This window comes from Eptesicus fuscus, chromosome 19, assembly GCF_027574615.1.
Source record: "Eptesicus fuscus isolate TK198812 chromosome 19, DD_ASM_mEF_20220401, whole genome shotgun sequence".
Classification (NCBI taxonomy): Eukaryota; Metazoa; Chordata; class Mammalia; order Chiroptera; family Vespertilionidae; genus Eptesicus; species Eptesicus fuscus.
Window position 1 is genome coordinate 15,326,581 of NC_072491.1, and position 23,020 is coordinate 15,349,600.

General features: G+C 38.6%; 1 protein-coding gene across 2 annotated transcripts in view; it reads right to left on the minus strand.

The window, feature by feature from the left end:
- Positions 1-301: 301 nt before the first annotated feature.
- The window catches only part of LRP12 (LDL receptor related protein 12), a 51,823-nt gene continuing 29,104 nt past the window's right edge, over positions 302-23,020 (minus strand). The window contains exons 3-8 of one of the 2 annotated variants that reach the window (XM_054708413.1): positions 12,476-12,611; positions 8,226-8,428; positions 5,645-6,749; positions 4,172-4,304; positions 1,721-2,587; positions 302-1,000 (exon numbers count right to left, since the gene is read on the minus strand). In XM_054708413.1, coding sequence (XP_054564388.1) covers positions 1,721-2,587; positions 4,172-4,304; positions 5,645-6,749; positions 8,226-8,428; positions 12,476-12,611 — 2,444 coding nt within the window. In that variant the 3' untranslated portion in view covers positions 302-1,000. Of the gene's footprint in view, positions 2,588-4,171; positions 4,305-5,644; positions 6,750-8,225; positions 8,429-12,475; positions 12,612-23,020 lie in introns of both variants that reach the window. The other variant, XM_008148467.3, reaches the window with a different exon arrangement.

Here is a 23,020-nt window from a genome sequence, read left to right on the forward strand (position 1 = left end):
CTGAAATGCATCCAAACGTAATATAAAAAGAGAACTGATTGGGTTACTGCAACTTTGAAGATACATCAACCAGAGGTAGTTTTTCAAAGGCAAATAACATTCAGGTCCGTAGGGAGTCTTATCCTCCAGTGTTGGTATAAGCAACTACTTTACTGTGAAGTAGTTAAGGAAGAACTCCCCAACCCCCTATGTTGTTTCTTCTTGATAGACATGCTACATATTTTAAGGCCTGAGTTTGTATATGCATCAAAGTGAAACAAAAATGAAGAGCAAATTTGATTTAAAAAGTACCCCAAAGCAATACAAAAAAAAGTCATTTTAATTTTGATACATATTAAAACATTTCAGTCAGTTTCTCCTGACAGCATAACACGACAAATACACAAGACCTCAAACATGCTTTAAAATGACATTCAGCAAAGTATTTAAAACTTAATAAATAGCAATAATCACACACAAATACATATTTCATAATCATTAAGCTACAAAAACAGACAACTAAAGAATAAATAAACAGGAATTGACAATAAAAATAATATGTGAGGTTTGCAAATCACTCTACTTAAAATAGGGGCTGATCTAAATGATTTCTTAATTTGTTTTTCAACATGTAGCATGATCCCCCTCAAGAATAAAATATATTGAAAAAGTCACTTTCTTATAATAATGCAGTCTTTAAATACAACAAATAAATATAAAACCAGCAAAGAAATTTCAAGTTGTAATAAAAATGCCCCCTTCACCCCACCCAAAGCTATGGAAATATATAGTTATTGTGGTAGCAAATAATAGAATTTAAAGTGATAGTGCTTATGCACTAAACTCATCTGAGATTTTTTATATGATTTTAGTGCAAATCCCTAGGGTCCAATACAAGCATAACCCTATACCAGGGAAAGACATTACCAGCTGGAACTTATCTTGTACAATTTTTGTACATATTTTATAAAGTTCAAGATTTACTGCATAGTAGAGTATCTTCATCTGCTCAATCCTGTCCCTAAATAGAGATGAAAAAGAAATGACTTGTAATTTTACCATTTGGTTTAATACCATATTAAGAGTATTAAAGTCAAGATTAGAAAACCTATAAAAGAGTTTCGTTTTTGCCATTAGTTTACCTAACTCTATCTAAATTTCACATCACTGCATGTTCAACATAAAAGAAAAAAATTTTAGGTTAAGTTTTTTTCCTTTAAACAAGTTCTTATTATGATGAAATCCAATAATACTTAGACAAATGATATATAAATAAAAACACATGTGAGTATAAGAATCCCCACCCTGCCTTGGGAGTACATTAACAACCTTGACTTCTAGTATATTAAGTTACAAGATGTATTGGCAAAAGCTGAAAGGGTTCAATTAAAATAATATATTTTGTACAAATAATAGTTTTAACATAGGATAAACTGACATCAAATGAGTTTCAGCAGCCATATTTCTAACATGAACTACAGTACCAGGATAAAAACAATGAGAAACAAATGGAAGAACATCCATGAACAATATGAATACATAATGCATGTTTCGCTGCTAAAATAGCAAACTCTAAAGTTACAAATCGTTTCATTTAACCATGCAGGCTAACAGACAATAATAAGAAATCACCCTGCATCTTTTTTTCTTTTTAAATTAATACTAGTTTAATTGTAAAGTTACAAAACAATGACTGGATATTGCTCCAACTTGTACGTAATTTCCTTTACGCGATTCGTACCTAACAAAGTAACAAAGCCTCATCATCACTCGTTTCGCCTTTCAGTGTTGCTTCTAAGCACGTGTCCGGTATCTGGGCCGTGTGCACAATTCCACAGCGCTCACAGGGGCCGTCTCGGCTGCCTGGCCTCACGCCAGGGTTTGGTGCAGTATATGGTTGCCTGAAGCCTGGGCCTTGATCTGAGGCAAGATCAAGAAGAGGCCTAGAGCAGTCGTTCACATCCAAGTCTGAAGCTCCATCAGAAACGGGAATTAGCATTTCAACATCATCATCTTCTTCTCTCCCACTGACCCCGTTGTCAAGTTGTCTTAAAGGACTCTGGTTCTGATTTACGGGGCTGGATCGACCTAATGTAAACCGTACCCAACGTAGCCCCTGAGTCATCCGACTTAGTGCGCTTGTGAGCTGCTGACGAGCTGGACTCACACTTGGGGGTTCCACACTGGTCACATCCCTTCCGTTATCCGAGTGCCCACCTCGGGTACTCTGAGCGGAGGAACTTCCACCTGCTCCCACGGTGGCCTCTACTGCTGTGGTGGGAGGGACTTTCTGGGGCAAAGGAGCTGCAACCCCACCAGACGCTCCAGCTGTCTCTCTCCTCTCACTTTCTGTGTCTGTGTCGTCTGACTCCACGGAAAACAAACTTCTGTGAGTATGATTCCTTTCAGGTTCTCTGCTGGTACCCTGACTAGGGACCACCTCGTCACCATCTGCTGAGACCAAAGCCAATGACCCTGAATGACGCGATCTTGCAAAATTGAAGATGCGGTTCCAGATGTTGCTGGATCTGCCTGCCATAGGAAGCCTGATGGAAGTAAATCCAAGCTGGGATCGGACGGCGAGCCTCAGGTTTTCCAGAACAGAAGCCTACAAAAAGAAGAGATCTTTAAGATAGCAAACACGGAAGTACAAAGGTTGAAAACACCCTTCTATTAAGAATGTGCTGTGGCTGGAAATTCTATTACTCACTGCTAGGGTCAATGAAGGAAGAATAAAGTTTTCTTGACTACACAGGCTCAACTCACTATGGAATCTAATTTACAACTTGAACCATTGCTCACTGTGTAAGATTCTCTTAACACTTCATGTTTTATATGTAACTTTAAGGTGATATTTAATATCAACCATAACAGCTACTTATTTAAGAACTTCACATAGTAATCCAATCCTAAAAGTATACCAAAGTCAAAAGATAAAATTTGATACTTCTTTAGCTGGGAAGATGGAAGAATCCCCACCATAATTCACTAAATGAATTATGTAAAGCAGTGTGGAAACTAGGCTCATATCTGTTCTTCGTTTTGTTGTTGTTTGATTTTTAACACAGGACAATTGAGTCTTGCTTTACAAGGTTGAGACTTTCCAAAACGTGAAAATTGTATTTCACAGTTAGTTCTCAAGGATTTGTTGTGTGACTGGACACTGAGGACTTGTAAATAAAGGAACTAATATATTTATTATACAGCACAGGAATAAATAAATAAATAAATAAATAAATAAATAAATAAATATTTGTAATATGGCACAGGAAACAAAAAGCTAAAGAAATTAATTTGTTAATAGCACTACACAAAGGTATGAGACATCTGAATTCCTTCTTTATCTTTAAAGATGAAGTTTTATTTCCCAGTTTAGTATTCAGTATTAAATTATGACCTTATTCTTTGCAATTGGTGATTTTTAATTAGTACATATGGGAGTGATTTAATTAGTACATATTGTCCAACTGAAAAGGAAACTCTACTTTTTTTCTAGATGAAGAGTTTACAGATTATGGAAAAAAAAAACAAAACAAAAAACAAGCCTACCGCGTTATATAAGACAGTCTTTAAGCTCCATCTAGTGGTTATTAAAAAGGAATATTCCAATGTGGGACAAACATGGCTTTATCAATCTGGCATTTAGTACTGGAATTTCGGCATTTCCAGGAAACAACGGTGAACTGGCACACTCCTTCCAAATGATGATCGGTTTTCCTCTGCCCGTCCCCTCGCAGGGGACACCAGGAAGAAGTGACAGCACACGTCCTCTGTCACCCTTTGTGATGGATTAACATGCTAGTAATATATTAGTAACATGCTGGAATAGCTTAATATATTTAGTATTCCAGCATGTTACTAATATATTACTAGCATGTTAATTTTAGTATTCATTCTTAAGTTGAAGTAGAAAACGATTTGAGAAATTTTACTTTGGGTTTTAATGTATTAAATTAACCAAAAGAGTAACATGCCTAAGAACCACAGATCCAAGTCAGAAGAATGGAAAGTATACTTTCGTATGTTGTGGTATTTGTTATGATACAATGAAACAATTATGCTTTCAAATTCTCCATATACAATCCTTGCCTTCACTGCAAAAATGTTGAGAGTCACGGGTCCGTCATCACACATACAAGTAGAGGTTTCATTGTCAGAGGCACGGAAACAGAAATCATGAGTTGCCATATACCTGGTTAGGTGAACACACAGGAAAATCTTCGACCGGTGGGATTAAGCCCTGAGCAATCAACTGCCCATATGAGGGAGGAGCTTCTCTTCTTAGCAATTCCGCTTCCACTCTTGACAGCTGTGTTTCAAATGATCTTTGAGAAGAATCAAGGGAATTACGAGGGTTAAAGAAAAAGGCAAGGCAAATTTTTTTTAATCGTCACTAATTAAACTATGAATCTTAATATATTTGATAATCTTAAAAGCTTAGTCAGCCAACATTTACTGATACCTATGCTACTCCTACGCTGAGAACAGAGATGAAGCAGAGCGTCCTCAGGGCTTTATGCTGGCAGCCTGGATCATTTTTTTTTTTTTTTTTTTTAATCCTCACCCAAGGATATTTTTCCATTGATTTTCAGAGAGAGTAGAAGAGAGAGGGAAAGACAGAGAGAAATACCGATGTGAGAGAAACACATCCATTGGTTGTCTCCTACACAAGCCTGACCAGGGTCCAGGCTGGGGAGGAGCCTGCAACTGAGGTACGTGCCCTTGGTCGGAATGGAACCTGGTACCCTTCAGTCCACAGGCCGATGCTCTATCCACTGAGCCAAACCGGCTAGGGCCATTGAGTTTTCATACATTAAAAATCCCTGTAAAAGGAAAAGGTACTAGATGCCTGCTGCGATACTCAGCCACTGAGCCACGCCGGCAGACTCCTCTTAGTTCTTATATGTAGCTTAGCTCCGGACAAATGGAACTATGCGTATTCTCTGAGCACTGCTGGCATTCCTATTTCTGTGTGTTTTCCCAGGCTGTTTTTTCAACCACACCTTTCCCTATCTACATTCTAGTCATAGATTTCAAATGGCACTTGTTCAATGAAGGCCTCCCCCATCCTTCTTATCAGACCAGGCATCTTTGCACTTTTGTACCAGTTTGTTTTATAGCTCTTTACAACACTTAACATCTTATTCTATCCACTTATTCCTTCCTCCTAATTGTAAACTACCTGTGAGATTGTCTTATTCATTTTTCTATTCTTCTGTATAGTGCTTTGAACATAGTAGGTTCTCAAATATCTGAAATTGTTGAATATTTATAAAAATACAGGTTATAAAACACAACTCTGTATTGCAGCTTTTAAAATTCCTACAAAACAGACTACCGTATTTTCTGGCATATAAGACGACTGGGCATATAAGATTTTCCTGGGTTAAAAAGTCATCTTAGACGCCGGAAAATACGGTACCTGACATAATATGAAAAAAAGGAACCAGTAAATACAGATCAACTATTTTCACTTTTTTAAATGTTTAGCCTTCTGAGTCTTCAGCTTTTCACACTAATTTCTTAAATCATTAACAATATTTATTTCTAAAATAATATGAAACAAAGCCATATTGCTAACCACAGTAAGGTACTGGTTATAAATATTTGGGCCACATTTTTATTGTAGAGGGCTTTACCACTCTAGCTTTGTCTTGATACTGACCTCCGCTCAAACATCCTCAGAGAATAGAGCTTACAGGTGCATCCCAACGCAATGACGAGCAGCAGGCCACAGATGAGGCTCCCGATGACGGCCGCGGTTATGACTCTGGTGGGCACAATCACCGGGCAGTTCTCCTCATCGCTGCCGTCGCCGCAGTCGTCCTGAGAATCACACACCCAGCTTTCAAACACACAACGGTTGTTTTTACAATGAAAATTCCCAGGCTGGCAGAAAAAGCAGTTCTTCTCGTCCGAGCCATTGGGGCAATGATTCTGGTAGTTGCAGCGGTCCGAACGCGGGTAACAGACGCCGTTCCGGGAGCACGGGAACTCCTCCTTCTGGCACACGGTACAGTTGACCTCATCCCTCCCGTTTGGGCAATGCCAATACCCGTCACAGCGCTGCTGCTCAGTGTAGCACCCCCAGTTACCCCCGCAGGGGATCTCCCAGGGCAAACAGAAGCCGTCTACCTGGTAAGTGGCATTAAATCCCCTGGCAGCGTTCACTTTATCCGCACAGAAATGGACCCGTATCTGCCCAGAGGAAGAAACCACTGTCAGGGGCGCGTGAGAATCAAAGGCAGTCAGCACCCGCAAGAGCTTGTGTGGGTTCTCCTCCAGCCCGTCGTATATTTTGACGTAATCACCATAGCCGGTACCGTCGAGTTTGAAGTCTGTGAAGCGTAAAATGACTTTGCGATGATCACCCGTGTCTATTAACCAGGTGCAATTGCTGCCCGGAGGATAAAAGTCTGGGTAATTGGGAGAATTGAAAGTACCATAAAAGTATTTTAGCCACTGCCCACAAGTGGGCACGTCACAGTCTATCTCATCTCCGAGGTCGAGGCAGTCAATGTTGCCGTCGCATTTTAAAGACTCGGGGAGGCAGGTGTAAACTTTGGTGAACCGAGACAGACACTGGAACTGGTTGTAAGCACAGGGCTGAAAAGCAGCGGGCGTGGGAGCATTAGCTTCCTTAGCGCAGATCTCCTCATCGGAGCCATCTCCACATTCATCCATGCTGTTGCATTTCCAGGCTTCTGGAATACACTTCCCACTTCCGCAGCGGAACTGATCACAAGCGCAGTTTGGTTCCTCAGATTTCCCTGGGAGAACATGGGGAGGGACGGAGGGAGCGGAGAGGTAAGGAGAAAAGAACATCCTCTTTAAAATAAAAAATATGTAACAGCGAGTGATATATTTATAATAAATGTTGATTAAGCCCAAGTGAAAGGGTTTCAAAAATCTTGTTTTAAAAAGTAGGTTAAGCTCTAATGGCAAATTAATATTAGCTCTCTAATTATTCAACAATTTATTAAAAACTTAGGATTTGTTCCATGAAGATCTTTGCAGTTTGATCTTAAAGAGAAGAAACCAATTCTGTTTTTATAGAAAGCTATTTTACTGCAGAACATCCAGTAAAATGATGTAAGACACATACGCCAACAGGATATACTGCCTGAAAAATTTTAAATAACCTACTGCATAAACATCAAAATGATAGACATTTTGAAATAAAGAGAAACTCATTCACAGGAATCACCTTTTCAAATCCATGTTCCCATATCCTTTTTTAGTTGTTTATATAGATAACACAATGTTTTACTATGTGTATTATGTTTTGTAGGCCCATTATTAACTTAAATTTTTGCTAAGATTATACGATCAACTTGATGATGTTTATAGCATTTCATGTAATCATCACACAGCACTTGCATTATGTAATTTCTATTGTTTTAACCTAACTGCGAAATACTGCATGACTCTGCGCTAAAGGTATACATTTAATCATCACAATGCGGGGAGGAGACAGAAAAAAATGGGAATTGCTCATTTAATTCTAACCACCTTAGCGTACCGCCCTGAACGTAACACAGCGAGGTAGAGAGAGAAAACCAAACGCCAGGTCCCTGCATCCCCAGACCGACAAAGCTGGGCCAGTGCCACCATCTCCACTAACAACTTGGCTATCGGTGAACAGGTGACAGAAAATGTGCTTCAGAACTGAACGGTACAAAGACAACGTTTTTAAGAAAAAAAAAAAAAAATGAACATATGTTTGCTAAAAAAGGCCATGTGCTTTCAGAAGATGTAAAATTATTTTCAGCAAAACATAGACATTGCTCCAATGCTGAGTTATTCACATTTGTATGATCTGGTCACTCTTTCTGGATACAGTTTAAAAACCGCCAATACACTAGAAACCATGAGGGTGAACCTGAGCGTGTCTTTATTTGTAAAGACAATGGTAATTCACAAACAAAACTGTATTCTGAAGCAACTTTCAGGGTATGGGGAAGTACCGGAAGGAGAAAAAGTCCTTTTAAACGAAATGTATTTAAAATAGTTAAAAGAAAATTGGCCTTTGTTGATAAAATTATCATTTAATTAGGATGATACGAAGCACCTCTTACAGACCCAGTTCTGGGGCACCTGGACCGTTAGCTGCCAACTCCTCACCCGCAGCCGCCTGGAGAACGGTCTCAAGGACGCGAACACTGCCGAGGGACTGGCTCCCGAGTGACTGAGCAGTGACTGCTGTCGAATTGTGTGCAGCAGCTTTCTCCTTATTAAAAACACACCTGAAAAGTACGCCAGTCTGAAACCCTTCCGAGAGACACTGTCATCGGAGTGGAACCGGATCCAGACGTGGTCTTGAGAAGAAATGTAGGGAGGTGGGATTGTGGAGCCACAGGCTCGGTAGCTCTCAATATTCTTATATGTTTCTATTGTCAACCAGTCCAAACTGCATCTTCTGGACCCCTGAATGTCAAAATCCTGGAAACTACAAAACACACAAAAACGTCAGAAAAGGCTATTAGACAGGGTAATTATAATACAATGTATAATCGCCTTGGTTTTCCAGACATAGAACCATATCATCAGCAAATAATAATGCTGTCCACTGTTCCTATATTCACCTCTCTCTCAGATTCCAGAGTAAGACCTCTTTATAAGTAATGTCAGATTCCAAAAACAAGTGACAGCTGGTACCTTTTCCATCTTCTTCTCTCTGTGTGTATGTGTTTAGGAAAGACTACTGCTAATCCAGAATATCCTAAATTGTTCTGTGTTTGAACCCAAAACACCACTCTGTAATCTAACGCACACAGAGAAAGCCAGCTGTCTCTTAGATTAGACTGGTTCATCTGCTTGCTTAGTGAAAAGTTTATAGTTTACTTTTCAGGAGAGCAAATAGCACACATCTGAGCAAAGTATAAAGAATTAAAAAAAAAAAAGTTTCAGTGAAAAGTCCCAGAGTTTGAAAATACCTTTTTTTTTTACGTAAGTTACTGTATAGTTAAATATTATCCTGTAGTTCACAAAATGTGGGCATGAGTAAAGAGCAAAAAGTCAAGTAAATAAAAGCACGTACATAATTAGCCACTGCTATGAAAAAAAAACCCAAATATCATTTTCTAATAACATATCTCACCAAAAGGTGAAGATCTGACTTTATCTCCTTGCCTCTGCCTTCAACTAAGTTATAATAAAGTTAATTATCCAAGATTATCATACCAGGATATTTTCTCTCTACATATTCTGAATAACTATAACGAAGGCTGGCAGACAATTCGATTATTTCCACTTTTCACTATTATGAACAATGTTTTAAAGAATCCTTATATATGCACCTCTCTCTACACACATGAACAAGTATTTCTCTAGAACATACTTTTCTGGAAGTAGAACTACTAAGTCAAAAGCCAAAATTCCACTTTCAATGACATAGACACTGAGAGAAATGTTTATACCAACTCACAATCCCATGGAGTGTGTAGGAAAGTACCTTATACCCCTTAACTCTGGCAAAAGGAGATGTTCTGTTTTTTAAAAACATGTGTTGCCAATTAGGTGGACAAAAGATTATCACTGCTCTATTTTGCATTTCCTTATTTACTGAGATTGAAACTCTTCTTCTTATGTTCACTGGCTATTTATCTCCCCGTGATTTGCCTTCTTATAGCCATTAAATTTTGCTTATTTTTTAAAGAGCTCTTTATACATGTCCTATTTAGGGTATGCCTGTAATGGAAGATATATGTACATCCACACACACATTCTCTCTTAACAGTTGGTATTGTCAGTCTTCTTAATTTCCGTCATCAGTGGGTCAGAAAGTGGCGTCTCTCCCTGTAGTTTTATATACACTTCCCTAAAGACTAAATGACGTTGAACATCGTTTCATCTGCTTACTGGCAATTCTCATTCTTCTGCAAAGTGTTCAAGACTTTTGCCCATTTTAGAAAATTGGGTCTTCTTCTTCAATTATAAAAATTGCTTCTTATATTCAGGCATTAAGTCCTTTGATAGATGTGTGCATTGCTAATGTTTTCTTCTAGCCTGTATGGGTTGCCTTTCCATTTTCTTAATGGTATCTTTTAATGAGTTTTTAATTTCAGTTTTGATCAAGCCTAATTTATTATTTTTCCCCTTTATGTTTAGTGCTTTTACTGTCCCCTTTAAGATACCTTTGCCTACCCCAAGGGCCCAAAGATATTCAACAATGTCCTCTTGTAACATTTTAGAGTTTTAGCTTTCACATTCATACTGAGGACAGACGTTAAATTAATTTTTTGTGAGTTCTCAGGGATGGGCTGAGATTCTTATACTATTTTTGTTCAATCATGCAATTAAACCACTGTCTGGTCACCCTGAGCTTGTGGAGGTTTGGTTTTGCATTTTGTTAACTGAGTTTATTCAACTTTGTCCTTAGTCTTAGGTAAGTGGCCGGCAAACTGTGGCTCGCGAGCCACATGCGGCTCTTTGGCCCCTTGAGTTTTTAGCAAAGGCCAGCTTAGGAGTACCCTAATTAAGTTAATAACAATGTACCTACCTATATAGTTTAAGTTTAAAAAATCTGGCTCTCAAAAGAAATTTCCATCGTTGTACTGTTGATATTTGGCTCTGTTGACTAATGAGTTTGCCGACCACTGTCTTAGGTGAAGTCTTAATTTTAGGACACTTTTTTTTACTTATAAAGTATTTACCAAGCCCCTTGAACTCAGCAGGTTTCAAACTCTAATCTTTTGAACAATTTAAGATTTTACTTCACTATTCACAAGTGACACTTGATTATATATATATATGTGCATGGGAAGTTTGGTATTACCATGATAATAATTTCAGTAAGAACTAGGATGAAAATCACTGTCTGATTCATTAGGCTGTGTAAATCCATTCAATAACTCCTTCCAGAATTTAGGAAATCTCCCTTTAGATATGGAGTTCACCTCTAATTTTATTCTGCATTTCAGTATTATGCTTGTTTTTAGGGTAGCTTACTTGTGAAATCTCAAGGATCCAACACATGATCACAACCAGATGGCAGTATTCCATGCAGCCTCCTCCGTGCTGGCAAGAACTTCCAGATTTTACATAACCAATCTGGGAGGCTGCGAATTTCATTTTGGGGCTGGGTTTTTTAGGTTAAAAGATAAAAATCTCTAAAAATTCTACTTTTATGTTGAAAAAGATCCAACACTTGGAACCCCCATGGTAAAAATGCTCTTTTATACACACATTTATACTTGGTCATATTACAAGTAACAGAAAAATAGGCCTATTGCTCAGATTCCAACCTGGGTACGTTTGCAGAAAGATAACCTCCGTGGCACATCCCACCAAAGCATGGAGCGAATCACACTGCTCCCAGGCGTGGAAGATGTGGCCTGGGGCTGAGGGGACCAAAGGAAACAAACCATATGGTCCCTGTTGTATGGCTTCCACAGAAGAAAGGGAACAGACCGCAGTTGTGTGTCTCCAAGAGAGAATGGATCTCTCACTAATAAAAGGACATAGAAAAGAGGGGGAAAGATACGAAAGGCTACATTTACAATCTCCTTTTAATCAACGTTAAGTGAAGGGGTTTAAGTCTATGATCTGCCAAGTTTCTTCTAATTCTAAAATTCCGTGCTTCTTACCTACAGAAATGAGATAATGGAGGAATGTCAAGGCCCTGGGTGCTGCTGCAGACGCTGTCTCTGCTCTGTGGCAGGAATGGCATCCTTATCTGTGTGTCAGTGCCAGCTGCGGTTCTTTGTTGAGGCACACTATTTTTTTTTCCTTCTCCTTCAGGCAAGCCCCCCCACCCCCACCCCCACCAGAGAGCCTTGATATAATTTCCATAAGCAAGCAATATCTAGTTCCACTAAATATTTTCTCCTGAATATCTTATCCCCACAGTGTTTCTCTGCAATTTTAAATGTTTTTAAAACGAACCTTAATTTTTCCTTACTTATATTTATTCTCAGAATCTTAAACTGCTAGCTATTTTCCCTAGGAATATCTTTTCAACCTTGTCCTCTTAACCACTGTTCTTTCGTTTCAAAGTGAAAACAGGTTTGTTTTTCTAAACACGACATTTATCCATTATCAGCTTGTTTCAAGTTTCGTACGTGTGTATATATACACACACAGACATCCCTATTATTGTTTTAACTCATTAAGGTAGAGGACTCTACTAATGAGGCTGACGTTATGGGCTAGATCTCCAAGTGGATGAGTGAGTTTTGTGTATTTGTCCCAGGGCCAAAAATTACACTCTTGAACCTAATAAGCTATTTTGCAAATGTGTACCTTTTGTTAAAAAGTGGCCTAGAAAAATATGAATGACTCAGTGCAAATCCACTCCCACCAGCAGGAGTTCACAACACATGTCCTAAAAGCAGGGAAAGGAGGGGCTATTATTCTGACCCTTAAGATGATACTGATAACGATCATTGATTACATTTCCTGAAAATCATCTTTTTGTATGTTGAGTGTTGATACTTGGAAACGGAATTATTTTGTAATAAAAGTGTGCAATAATACAGCAAGATGCCAGAACTACCTTATCGTAATAATTTCCCCTGGGTTTGCCCTGATGAGCCAGCTGCAGTTGATCTTGGCGGGATACTCGGAAGGCCAGCCTGGACTGGTGATTATACCGCTCGGGGCTCGAATCTGTTCGGGAGTTTCTCCACAAGCTGGAAGACAGCCAAAGCAATCTTAGCTAATTATCATACTTTAAGACAAAACATTAAGGAAATCAGTGCTCATTTTTAAAACACAAACAACACTTCAGACATAAAATCATATACAGTAAAATATGGTATTAACTTTAAAAAGCTTTTATTATTCTAATGAGATACTTTCCTTCCTTTTAGTCAAAGCATCTTATCCTAATTAAGTACACATTTTGAGGGGGCATGGAGGTTTTCAAAGTGGGCCTTTGAATAACAGTTTAATAGTCAGAATTGTTAGCTTTAGTCATGGAGATCAATCAATTGGGTCCTCCACCCACCACCCACCCATCCATCTTTTTTCAAAACTCACCTTTTACATTTATTTTCTTTATTATTAACTACCTAAAATTCAATGTTTACTAAACTACTGTGCGTAGATCCTTAGGAGTACTATTTTACTTTTTGGGCACGTTAAATAAAAGACTCTGATATAAGTGGTCTTAGGAGTAAAATAATTAAGGGAAAGCATATATAAACATAATAATAAGCTGGATTGTTAAAAAGTTAGTGAATGATTGGATAAAGACAGCCAACATCATTTCAAAATTACTGCAAAGTAGTGAACTTATTCATAATACTTCCAATTGTATTACAGGGTCAAGAATAATTCCTAAATTATTTTTAAAATAAAGGCTTGAAATAGTGATTAAAATATCATTATGTGATTAGATATCTGAATATCATAGAAAAATATAGAATAAGTTCAAACTACTACTAACACTTTCCTGGATCATTCTCCTTGACTATCTTGAGCTCCCACAGTAATACACTTAACATTTTACCTATTCATAACTCAGCTCATAATCTGACAACTTATTCTCTTTCAATTTAAAAAAGTCACTGGGCTACAAATATATATAATAAATGTTTAAGCCTTCAGTAAAATTTAATATGCTAGAACCTCTTAGTTGATATAACTTAGACAAATTGCATTATCTGATTTTTAAAGTAACAGATTAGAAGCAGCAAATTAGAAGAGTAGCGGCCAGGGGTACACAGAGTCATCGGAAGTGATGGGTGCAATGCTCAGAAAAATAGAAAGTATGTGCTGAACTCAAAAACCATGAGTGCTCAGAGCCTGTTCAATACCGCCTGTCTTCCCAAAGGTAAGAGAACACTCTCCTTATATCATAACTAGAGGCCCGATGCATGAAATTCATCGGGCCTCTAGTTATGATATAAGGAGAGTGTTCTCTTGGCCTGGCCGGTGATCAGGACTGATCTGTGGGGCGACCGGTGGGGCGATCAGGGGGCCCCTGCTGGCACCCGCCTTGGCTGGCCTGGCGCCACCTGCTTGCTGGCCCTGCCCCCTGCCGCTGCTGCCAGAGGGAGGTGACACTCGGGGTGATCAGGGGGCCCCCGCTGGCACCTGCCTTGACTGGCCTGGGGCCTGTGGGCTGGGGATAGCTCCTGTGTTGAGCATCTGCCCCTTGGTGGTCAGTGCGCATAATAGCAACCGGTTGTTCCTCCGGTGGTTCCACTGTTCGGTCGATTTGCATATGAGGCTTTTATTATATAGGATTAGTCATACTTAGCTAAAGGAGTTGAGTGAATAAATGAATCACTGCAAGTAAAGGGCCTGATACAATATGTGGGTTGAAATGTCATGCTTTTTGGGTTCTGCTGCTAGTTTAAAATTTAGGTAACCCAATTTGTAGAAAGGCAAGTATCCCTATACAATAATAATTTGAAATAATGACTCTCTCTCTCTCTCTCCTCTCTCTCTCTCTCTCTCTCTCTCTCTCTCTCTCTCTCTCTCTCTCTCTCTCTCTCTCTCTCTCGTAATAGAGGTTATAATCTGTTCCATTTAGGCTAGAATGCTAGGAAGTATACTATGAAGTTTTTATCCACAATGATCAAAATAAAGAAAGCTATACTGCTCAATTTAGTAATCCTTATTTCTATAGAATAACCCATTCCCTGAAAAACTCTCACACACACACACACACACACACACACACACACATGCAATTAAGGTTTTAAAAGGTCATTTTGCTGCAGAAAAAATGTTCATGCCTAAAATGAAATGGGTCTATTCCTGGAGTTAGGGTACCTTGCCAAAGGGATCTTGTTTTCAATCACTTTCAGAACAGAGAGTGTCCTGGCACAGAACAAAAGGACATATCAAGAACCTAGCACAATCTGATTGCCTACCCACAGTCAAAGCTTAGAATGATTTTGTGGTAGTTAGATTTCATTGATGAAAATTTCCCTTATAAAAATTTAATTTTAATATGACCCTTTAGAAAAAGACTAATTTTAAACAAATGTGATTCTATTTTAAGAGCTTAACCACAATGGAATGCTAGAGTTTTGCTTCTAACTATGCTCTAATGCAGCGATTTTCAACTTTTTTCATCTCATGGCACATATTAACTACTTATTAAAATTCTGCGGCACACCAAAAGTACAAAATTTTTCTGACAAAAGAAATAGGTATAATTTTGATTCATTCACACCAGACAGCGATTGTGTTGGCTGTTGTCATTTTTTAATTTGACAATCTAAGGGAAGAGAGGTCAATCTAAGGGATTAAATAGTCAGCTAGTGCATGTTTTAAAAATTCTTGCAGCACCCCGGTTGAAAATTGCTGCTCTAATGAGTTACCATTACAATAATTAATGAAAAGATATCCTAAGTCATTTCAGAAGACTTTTTTCTTTATATCTCTTGCCAAAGCATTCTGGAATTATATATTAAAGAATTCTTAAGTTCATGAAGATACAAACAAGCATACAAATAAACAAGAAAAAATAATCATCACTCCTCCCCAAGAATGTAGAAAATTGCTCATATTCATTAAAAGATTCATCTACGTTAAAGATAATAATTCTGGATTCAATTATATTTAACTTAAAATCATAATACGGCACTGAGATATAAGTACATAAATACTTATTTGCTGATTTAACAGCAATGAGATAGATACATCTAAAAACTAGGAGAATAATTTATGACAAAGCAGACAATTGTTAACTTTTAAATAAATGAATAGACTAGTTATAGGGAAAATGAGAAAAAGTTTTATTAGCTTTTTATTTTATTAGGTTTTGTTTAAAAAACTTCCCCCCCAAATACCTGAGAAACCCATAGGTGGTGCTCTTATACCAAAAACTAAAGAATTTATGTTCTGATATGAATGCTCAAAAATACTGTTATGAATATTTTCACACAATTGCCCAAGGATAGTAGTAAGAACCATCTCCCATAAATAAGAATGGTTATCTTAAAATGTAGTATTTTACATTTCTAATTCAAAAAGTACTTTAAAAACAAAACTATAATATCATAATGTTTCTCCCATACCTGGTTATTCATATAGATTTTGATATGTTAATTTTGCATATTTGCAACATGACTGAATTTGGCATTTGGTTTCAGATCCAGCCAGTGGCTTTTTATCAACACATTTCTGCACGTACAATACATTGGGGGCACGTAGATATTCTCTAGTACAATCACAACTTACTCCCTTTTCTACCCAAGAAAGAATAAATTCAAATGTGAAAACAGTAAGATTAACATTAGAAACCATTAAAAATACTTTTTCCTCCTTTTTGGGTTAATAGTTTGCACCAATATACAGGTAGATTTGGAATCAGAAAACCTAAATTTAGTGGCTTTGTCATAATGTAAACTACTAAATCTTTTTGGGTCTTGGTTTCCTCATGTATCAAATTAAGGAATTGCTACTTGCATATCTCCAAGGTCTATTTCAGCCCTAAATCTTGCCCTCATTCCCGATCATATTGATATATTTCTACTATATTTCTGCTAGTTCATCAGGAGGCATTGATACATTTTTCCTTATTTCCTTGCTTTGCATTTTCCCTTTGACCCAATGAAACTGAACTCCAATGATTAACTCCATAAAAGTCTTGCTAGCAGGCAAAGACCATTGCTGACCTCACTGCCAAATCCATTGGACCCTCAGTCCTCATGGTACTTGATCTCGCTGGAGCACTTGACAGTGATAATTTTTTCTTTGATACTTTGCTACCTTGACTTTGCTGACATCACCTCTGTTGGTTCTTCTCCTAACTCTTGACCGTGTTAGTTCTCTAGCACTAGATCTGCCTTCCTTAGTCAGCTCCTCATACGCTGGTGTTCATGGCTCATTCCCGACTCCTGCTCTTCTTCTTTTCTATGGAAGATCTCATTCACTCCTATACTTACTGCTATACTTAAGGTTCATGGGTTTAAAATCTCTAGCCCAGAGATTTTGCATAGTCAAATGCCCGCTGGATATTCCAACCTCAATTCAACATGACCAGAACTGGGTGTTTCTCTAATCCTTCTCTTTATATCCTATATACAGCAGTTCCTCTCTTAACTGAGGCTTCGCTTTCCATTGTTCAGCTATTCATGGTCAACCAGGATCCATAGTTATTAATTGGGAAAATACAGAAATAAACAATTTATAAGTTTTAAATGTTGCGCCATTCTGAATAGCGTGATGAAATCTCATGCCACTCTGCTCTGTCCCATGTGGAATATGAATCATCCCTTTGTCCCTGTTTATGCTATCCTCTTGTTAGACATTCAGTAGTTGTTTCTGTTATCAGATAGATTATTAGAGAGAGAGAGAGAGAGAGAGCGAGCAAGTCTCATAACTTTTATGACAGTATCCTATATAATAAAAGCCTAATATGCTACGTGTCCGTTCGGCCATTCAGCCGTTCAACCAATCAAAGCATAACATGCTAATGATATGCTAAGGCCACTTAACCGCTCGCTTTGATGTGCACTGACCACCAGGGGGCAGATAGTCAACTGGTTGACCAGTTGCCATCACATGCACTCACCACCAGGGGGCAGACACTCTAACCGGTAGGTTGGCTTGCTGCTGGGGTCTGGCCGATCAGGACTGAGTGAGACGGGCTGGACATGCCCTGGAGCCCTCCTGTGGTCCCTCCCCGGATGGCCAACCTCCCCCGTCCCTCCCTGACCCCAATCGTGCACTGGTGTGGTCCCTCGGCCTGGCCTGCGCCCTCTCACAATCCGGGACCCCTTGGGGGATGTCAGAGAGCCAGTTTCAGCCCGATGGCAGAACGACTAGTTGCTATGATGTGCACTGACCACCAGGGGCAGATGCTCAATGCAGGAGCTGCCCCTTGGTGGTCAGTGCACTCCCACAGGGGGAGCGCCGCTCAGCCAGAAGACCGGCTCACTACTGGCGAGCATAGCGGTGGTGGCAGGAGCCTCTCCTGCCTCCGCCGCAGTGCTAAGGATGTCAGACTGATGGCGTGGGGAGCGGGCCTAAGCTGTCAGTCAGACATCCCCCAAGGGCTCCCGGATTGCAAGAGAGCACAGGCCGGGCTGAGCGCCCCCTCCTGAGAGCACAAATTTCATGCACCGGGCCTCTACTATTGTTATAATTGTCCTATTTTATTATTAGTCATTGTTGTTAATCTCTTACATGCCTAACTTATAAATTAAACTTTATCACAGTTGTGTATGTATAGATAAAACAGTATATATAGTGTTTAGTACCATCTACTGTTTCAGGCATTCACTGGGGGTCTTGGAATGTACCACCCACAAATAAGGGGATTCTTAATCCTTACTGTCTTAGGCATCATTTAGTTAAATAGTCACTTCATCTAATTCAAATAAAAAGGAAGTCTACTTTAAGAATACCACAGGCAATCTCAAAGATTTTTAAGCACAGGAAATAAAGTAAAGCCAGGCCCTACAATGACTAAAACTCAAAATTTCAAAGTCGGAAATTGAGACTGCCTTCACCACTCCTTAGGCCTGTTTTATCTTTTACACATTTGCCCCAATCTTCCAATTGGCTTCCTCTTGAGTCCTCTATTTTTTCATTATTTCAGTTTCTTATAAGAATTTTCCATTCCCAATTCATCATAACACTTTAGCTCCAGCACCTACCATCAACTGTAATTTCATTTTTCTTAGTGTATTACATTTAACGTTATTAATTTATATTACACCTTTTCACATAAAAGATTTTTGGTTACGTGTTGTAGTCAATTTGCTAATACTTAAGACTCCACTGTCTCACTTGTAAATGGGGATTAAGACACTACCTACTGCATAGAGTGCTACAAGGATTAACTAGGGTTATTTTGGTAAAGGACTTAGCACACGGCTTGAATTACGGTAAACTGTCAATGAGTAACACCATCTAATATGCCAAGTCAGACTGGTCGGTTGGCAGTAACAGCAGGAGTGCGGTACTGAGACGGCTACGAAGGCTGTGTGGGAAAGAACGCAGTGCCTCTTCATCCAGCATGTAACTGGGCACCACTCTGCTCTGGGGAGAATGAGAAAGGATGCCATGATTAACTGGTTATCTGACATGGGGAGAAGCCAGGGGAAGAATGGGGTTGAGACACATACAAAACCTTGCTTTAGAAAAGGAATCTCTTCTGTTCTAAACCACAGTGTTGATCTGGTTCTGCTAGTTTTGTGAGAGTTTCACTATGGAATAAATCTCACCCTGTTCATAAATAAAGGGTAGCATTTATAGTCAATGGTGGCCCCTATCATTTGGCCATCTTATTTTTCACAATAATGAGTGTCTTAGAAATATTAACTCAATTTTGCTTGATAAATACAAAAACAATTAAAAATGCTGAGAATACGAATAAGGGCTTGATCTGATCCCAATAGAAATAAAGGTACTTTAAAATATCTCCAAAATAAAAAACAGTAAGCAAATGGTAACTGTTGAATAGCCATATGAGATGAGAACAAGAATGATCCTGAAGGTTAACAAGTAAATCATAAAGCAGAATACTGAAAGATGAGTGGGCAAAAGTAGGTTTACATAATACAAATAAATAAAAATAACACAAAAATAAATTTACATACTCACAACTGTAAGTTTACTTTTGCCCACAATGTACTGTGCCTATGCAAGCAATAAAAGGCACTTTGACTGAGAAAAACCAGAATATGTAGTTAGGTGATCAGTATCAAAACCAGATACCTACTGTCTGACTGTTAATTTAGGAGAAGGGTAGCAGTTTGAAAACTGGAAGGCCAAGAATGGTGCACAGTATTAAAAATGAGATTTCTGCTGCAGGTCAGAAATTTATGGCTCAGAGGTTCAAGGCCTGTGACTTAATGTGAGGCAATGTGTGGTCAGATCTGTGGATCCCAAGCTGCTGCTGCTGTTACAAAGTGTTAGGTACTTCCTTTTCTCATTTAATTCTTAGTATTATTATCCCTATTTAACAGACGAGGAAAAAAGTGGAGGCACCAAAAATTAAGTAATTTTCCCAAGATCACAAAAAGGTAGTAAGTGTCACAACTGGGACTGGGACCCAGGCAACAGGCTGCAGAGGCTGTGTGTGCTCTTAACCCCGAGGACACACAACTGCCTCGTAGGGAGCTCCCTCTGACAGCTGGAACAATACCGGGGGCGGGAGTACCTTGACTGAAATTCAGGAAAGATAAAAGTGGCCTATTTTAGAAAAAAGATCTACTGTTCCTATACTAACATGGAGAGAAAAGACATAAGCTAAATAAGCCGGTCAGAGAAAGCTAAGTATCACATGATGTCACTCATATGTGGCATCTAATGAACCACATAAACTGATGATCAAAAACAGACCCAGAGACATAGACGCATGAACAGACTGTTGAACCTCAGAGGGAAGGCAGGGGAGGGTGGGGGGGAAGAGATCAACCAATGAACTTGTATGCATATATGCATGACCTGTGGACACAGACAATGGGTGGTGAGGGTCTGGAGGCAGGAGTGGACTAGAAGACGTTAATGGGGGGAAAAGGAGGGCCTATGTAATACTTTCAACAATAAAGATTAAAAAAATAACATAGAGAAAGAGGGTATACTTAGATTTAAAACTTCTACAGAATGATTCCTATAGCTACAAATATATGCAGGAATTGTAGGCAGGACTGAAATGCTTCTTAGTCTCTCTGGAATAAAAAACAATCTTTATAAACATCATTCTAGAGCCTACCTTTAATAAAACATGTAAATATCCACATTAATTATATGCAAGATCATCAGAGCATTGGGTAGAAGAGTAGCAATAGGGAATATAGTGAAGGCTGAGGGAGATATTTCAAAGGAAAAAGCGAAAAGGGAAAAGAGAAGGCTGAGTGACTGAAAGATGGTTAACGTACAGAAAGAGTTTAGAAAGCAAGCATGTTGGTATGAAGTCTCTGGGCCACTGAGAACACTGGGCAAGTGATCAGTGAGTGTCAGGATCTGCAAGATGAAGATGAAATACAAGAATATTTGTCAGACTGTCACATACGACATAGCTCAGCCCTGCAACCTCAACAGCAAACACAAGAGGCTCATGCTAGGAAGAAGCCACTTCTGTCTGAAAGTCCTCTTCCTGCGGCTTGGCTGGGTTTGCTGTCCACACCTAGGGTCTTGATTTCTTTGACCCTTTGCTGTCCAGATTCCTCGAATAGGTTTTCTGATCACCTGGTACCTGAGCTGAGCTTGTCACTGAGGATGGACAGAGTTGGGAGGAGACAGAGATTGAACATGCCTACTTCCCTTAGAATTCCTCCAAATTTCATTCTCATTTTCTCAAGAATTGATAAAACGAACTTCTCCAGGAAATAATTACGAGCACTCTAACAGCAATATTTACTACTCTAAGATGGGAAAGATTTAAATGATCATTTAAAAGGTATAATTCAGCCTGACCGATGTGGCTCAGTGGTTGAGCGTCAACCTACAAACCAGGAGGTCACGGTTGGATTCCCAACCTGTCAGGGCATAAGCCTGGGTTGCGGGCTTGATCCCCAGGAGGGGGCATGCAGGAGGCAGCTGATCAATGATTCTCTCTCATCATTGATGCTTCTGTCTCTCCCTCTCCCTTCCTCTCTGAGATCAATAAAATATATATAAAGAATAAAAAATAAAAGGTATGAATCAGTGCAAGTATATAAACTTACATGAATCTATCACTCATACTTAGGATTCTCTCTCATTACTCTCAGACCTGTTAGCAAAAACCACACATTTGTACTGCAAGCAGGAAATCCTATATCCCGCTGCTTATAATTAAATGCAGATTTAATTATAATAAATTCTACATTAGCACAGTTACTTAAGAATAAATGCAGTAATATTTATTCCTACTTTTATTTCTATTATTCTAAGCAATGTTTTTTTAAGGACCAAAATATTGCACTTGATCATTAGCTCTAATCAAGGCAGATATTTCCTTGGTTTCTTGAAGGTCACTAAAGAAATAACAATCAAGGACTATATGGTAGTAAAATATTTTAAAAAGTCAAAAGAGGCAAAAGTATGGAAAAATATAGAAGGGAAAATAGAAAAAAAAACCAACACCTAGTTTTTCTAGTTCCAACAGGGTCACAGCATAATATGAATAAGATAGAAGAATAGTCTTAATGGAACTATCTAACCAGCTTTATTCTAAATTTCCAAGGAGTAAGAATAAATTTGAATTTTGCTAGCAAAGCATATGATAAGAATAATATGAAGATTCAACCTTTTATACCTTTTTTTCAGGGCATAAAAGGACAATGTTTTTCACTGAAAGGGCATAAAAACTATTAATATGATACCTACATTTTCCAATTTTAAGCACTACAAAAGACTAAAATGCTAAACAAGCTACTATTCCTATTTCTGAAATGGTAAAGATTATTAATTTTTGAAGTTTACTGTGATTCTTGCTGGAAACATAGAAGAGGTAAGGCAGAAATCGGCCCCTGAACAGACAGATGGCCTCAGGGCGCACAATGTTTTAAGCCACCTCTATCAGCTTTGACATAATTTTTAGTGTATTTACATCTTCTTCCGAAAGTGTTCCAACCTTAGTGTCTGCCGTCAGGAATAAACACTACTCAGAAATAAACACTACTCAGAATATGTTTAAGGGAGGAGTAAAGAAGAGCTATCATCTACTTTTCTGAATACTATATTTCTATCACTGCAGTGTAAGATCAAATCACCCCTAACTTCTATGGGGCTATTAGGCAACTAAAATCCAAAGTCCAGTTTGCTCACCTGCTAAATGACTGTTTTTTGCACAACAGTTTCACAGTACATCCAATCCAAATTCATGCCTTAACCAAATTACCAGTAATTAAAATGCTACCACACTCAATAAATATTCTTAAAGTGAGAAAGGATTATTCTCAGAGTTACTGAGTGGAAAAGAAAATGTCAAATGTTTAAATAGAACTCGTTTTTTATACCTCCACTGGATCTGGCCCATTCACTCCAGCAGATGGACTTCACTTTGCCAGCTAAGCATCGTATACTCCATCACATTATGACCTGCTCTGTCTATGGTCCCAGGACTCACATTTACTGTTCTAATGTTGAGTTCATTTACTGTTTATTATAATAATCTATACTAATAAAAGCCTAGGTGGCCCTT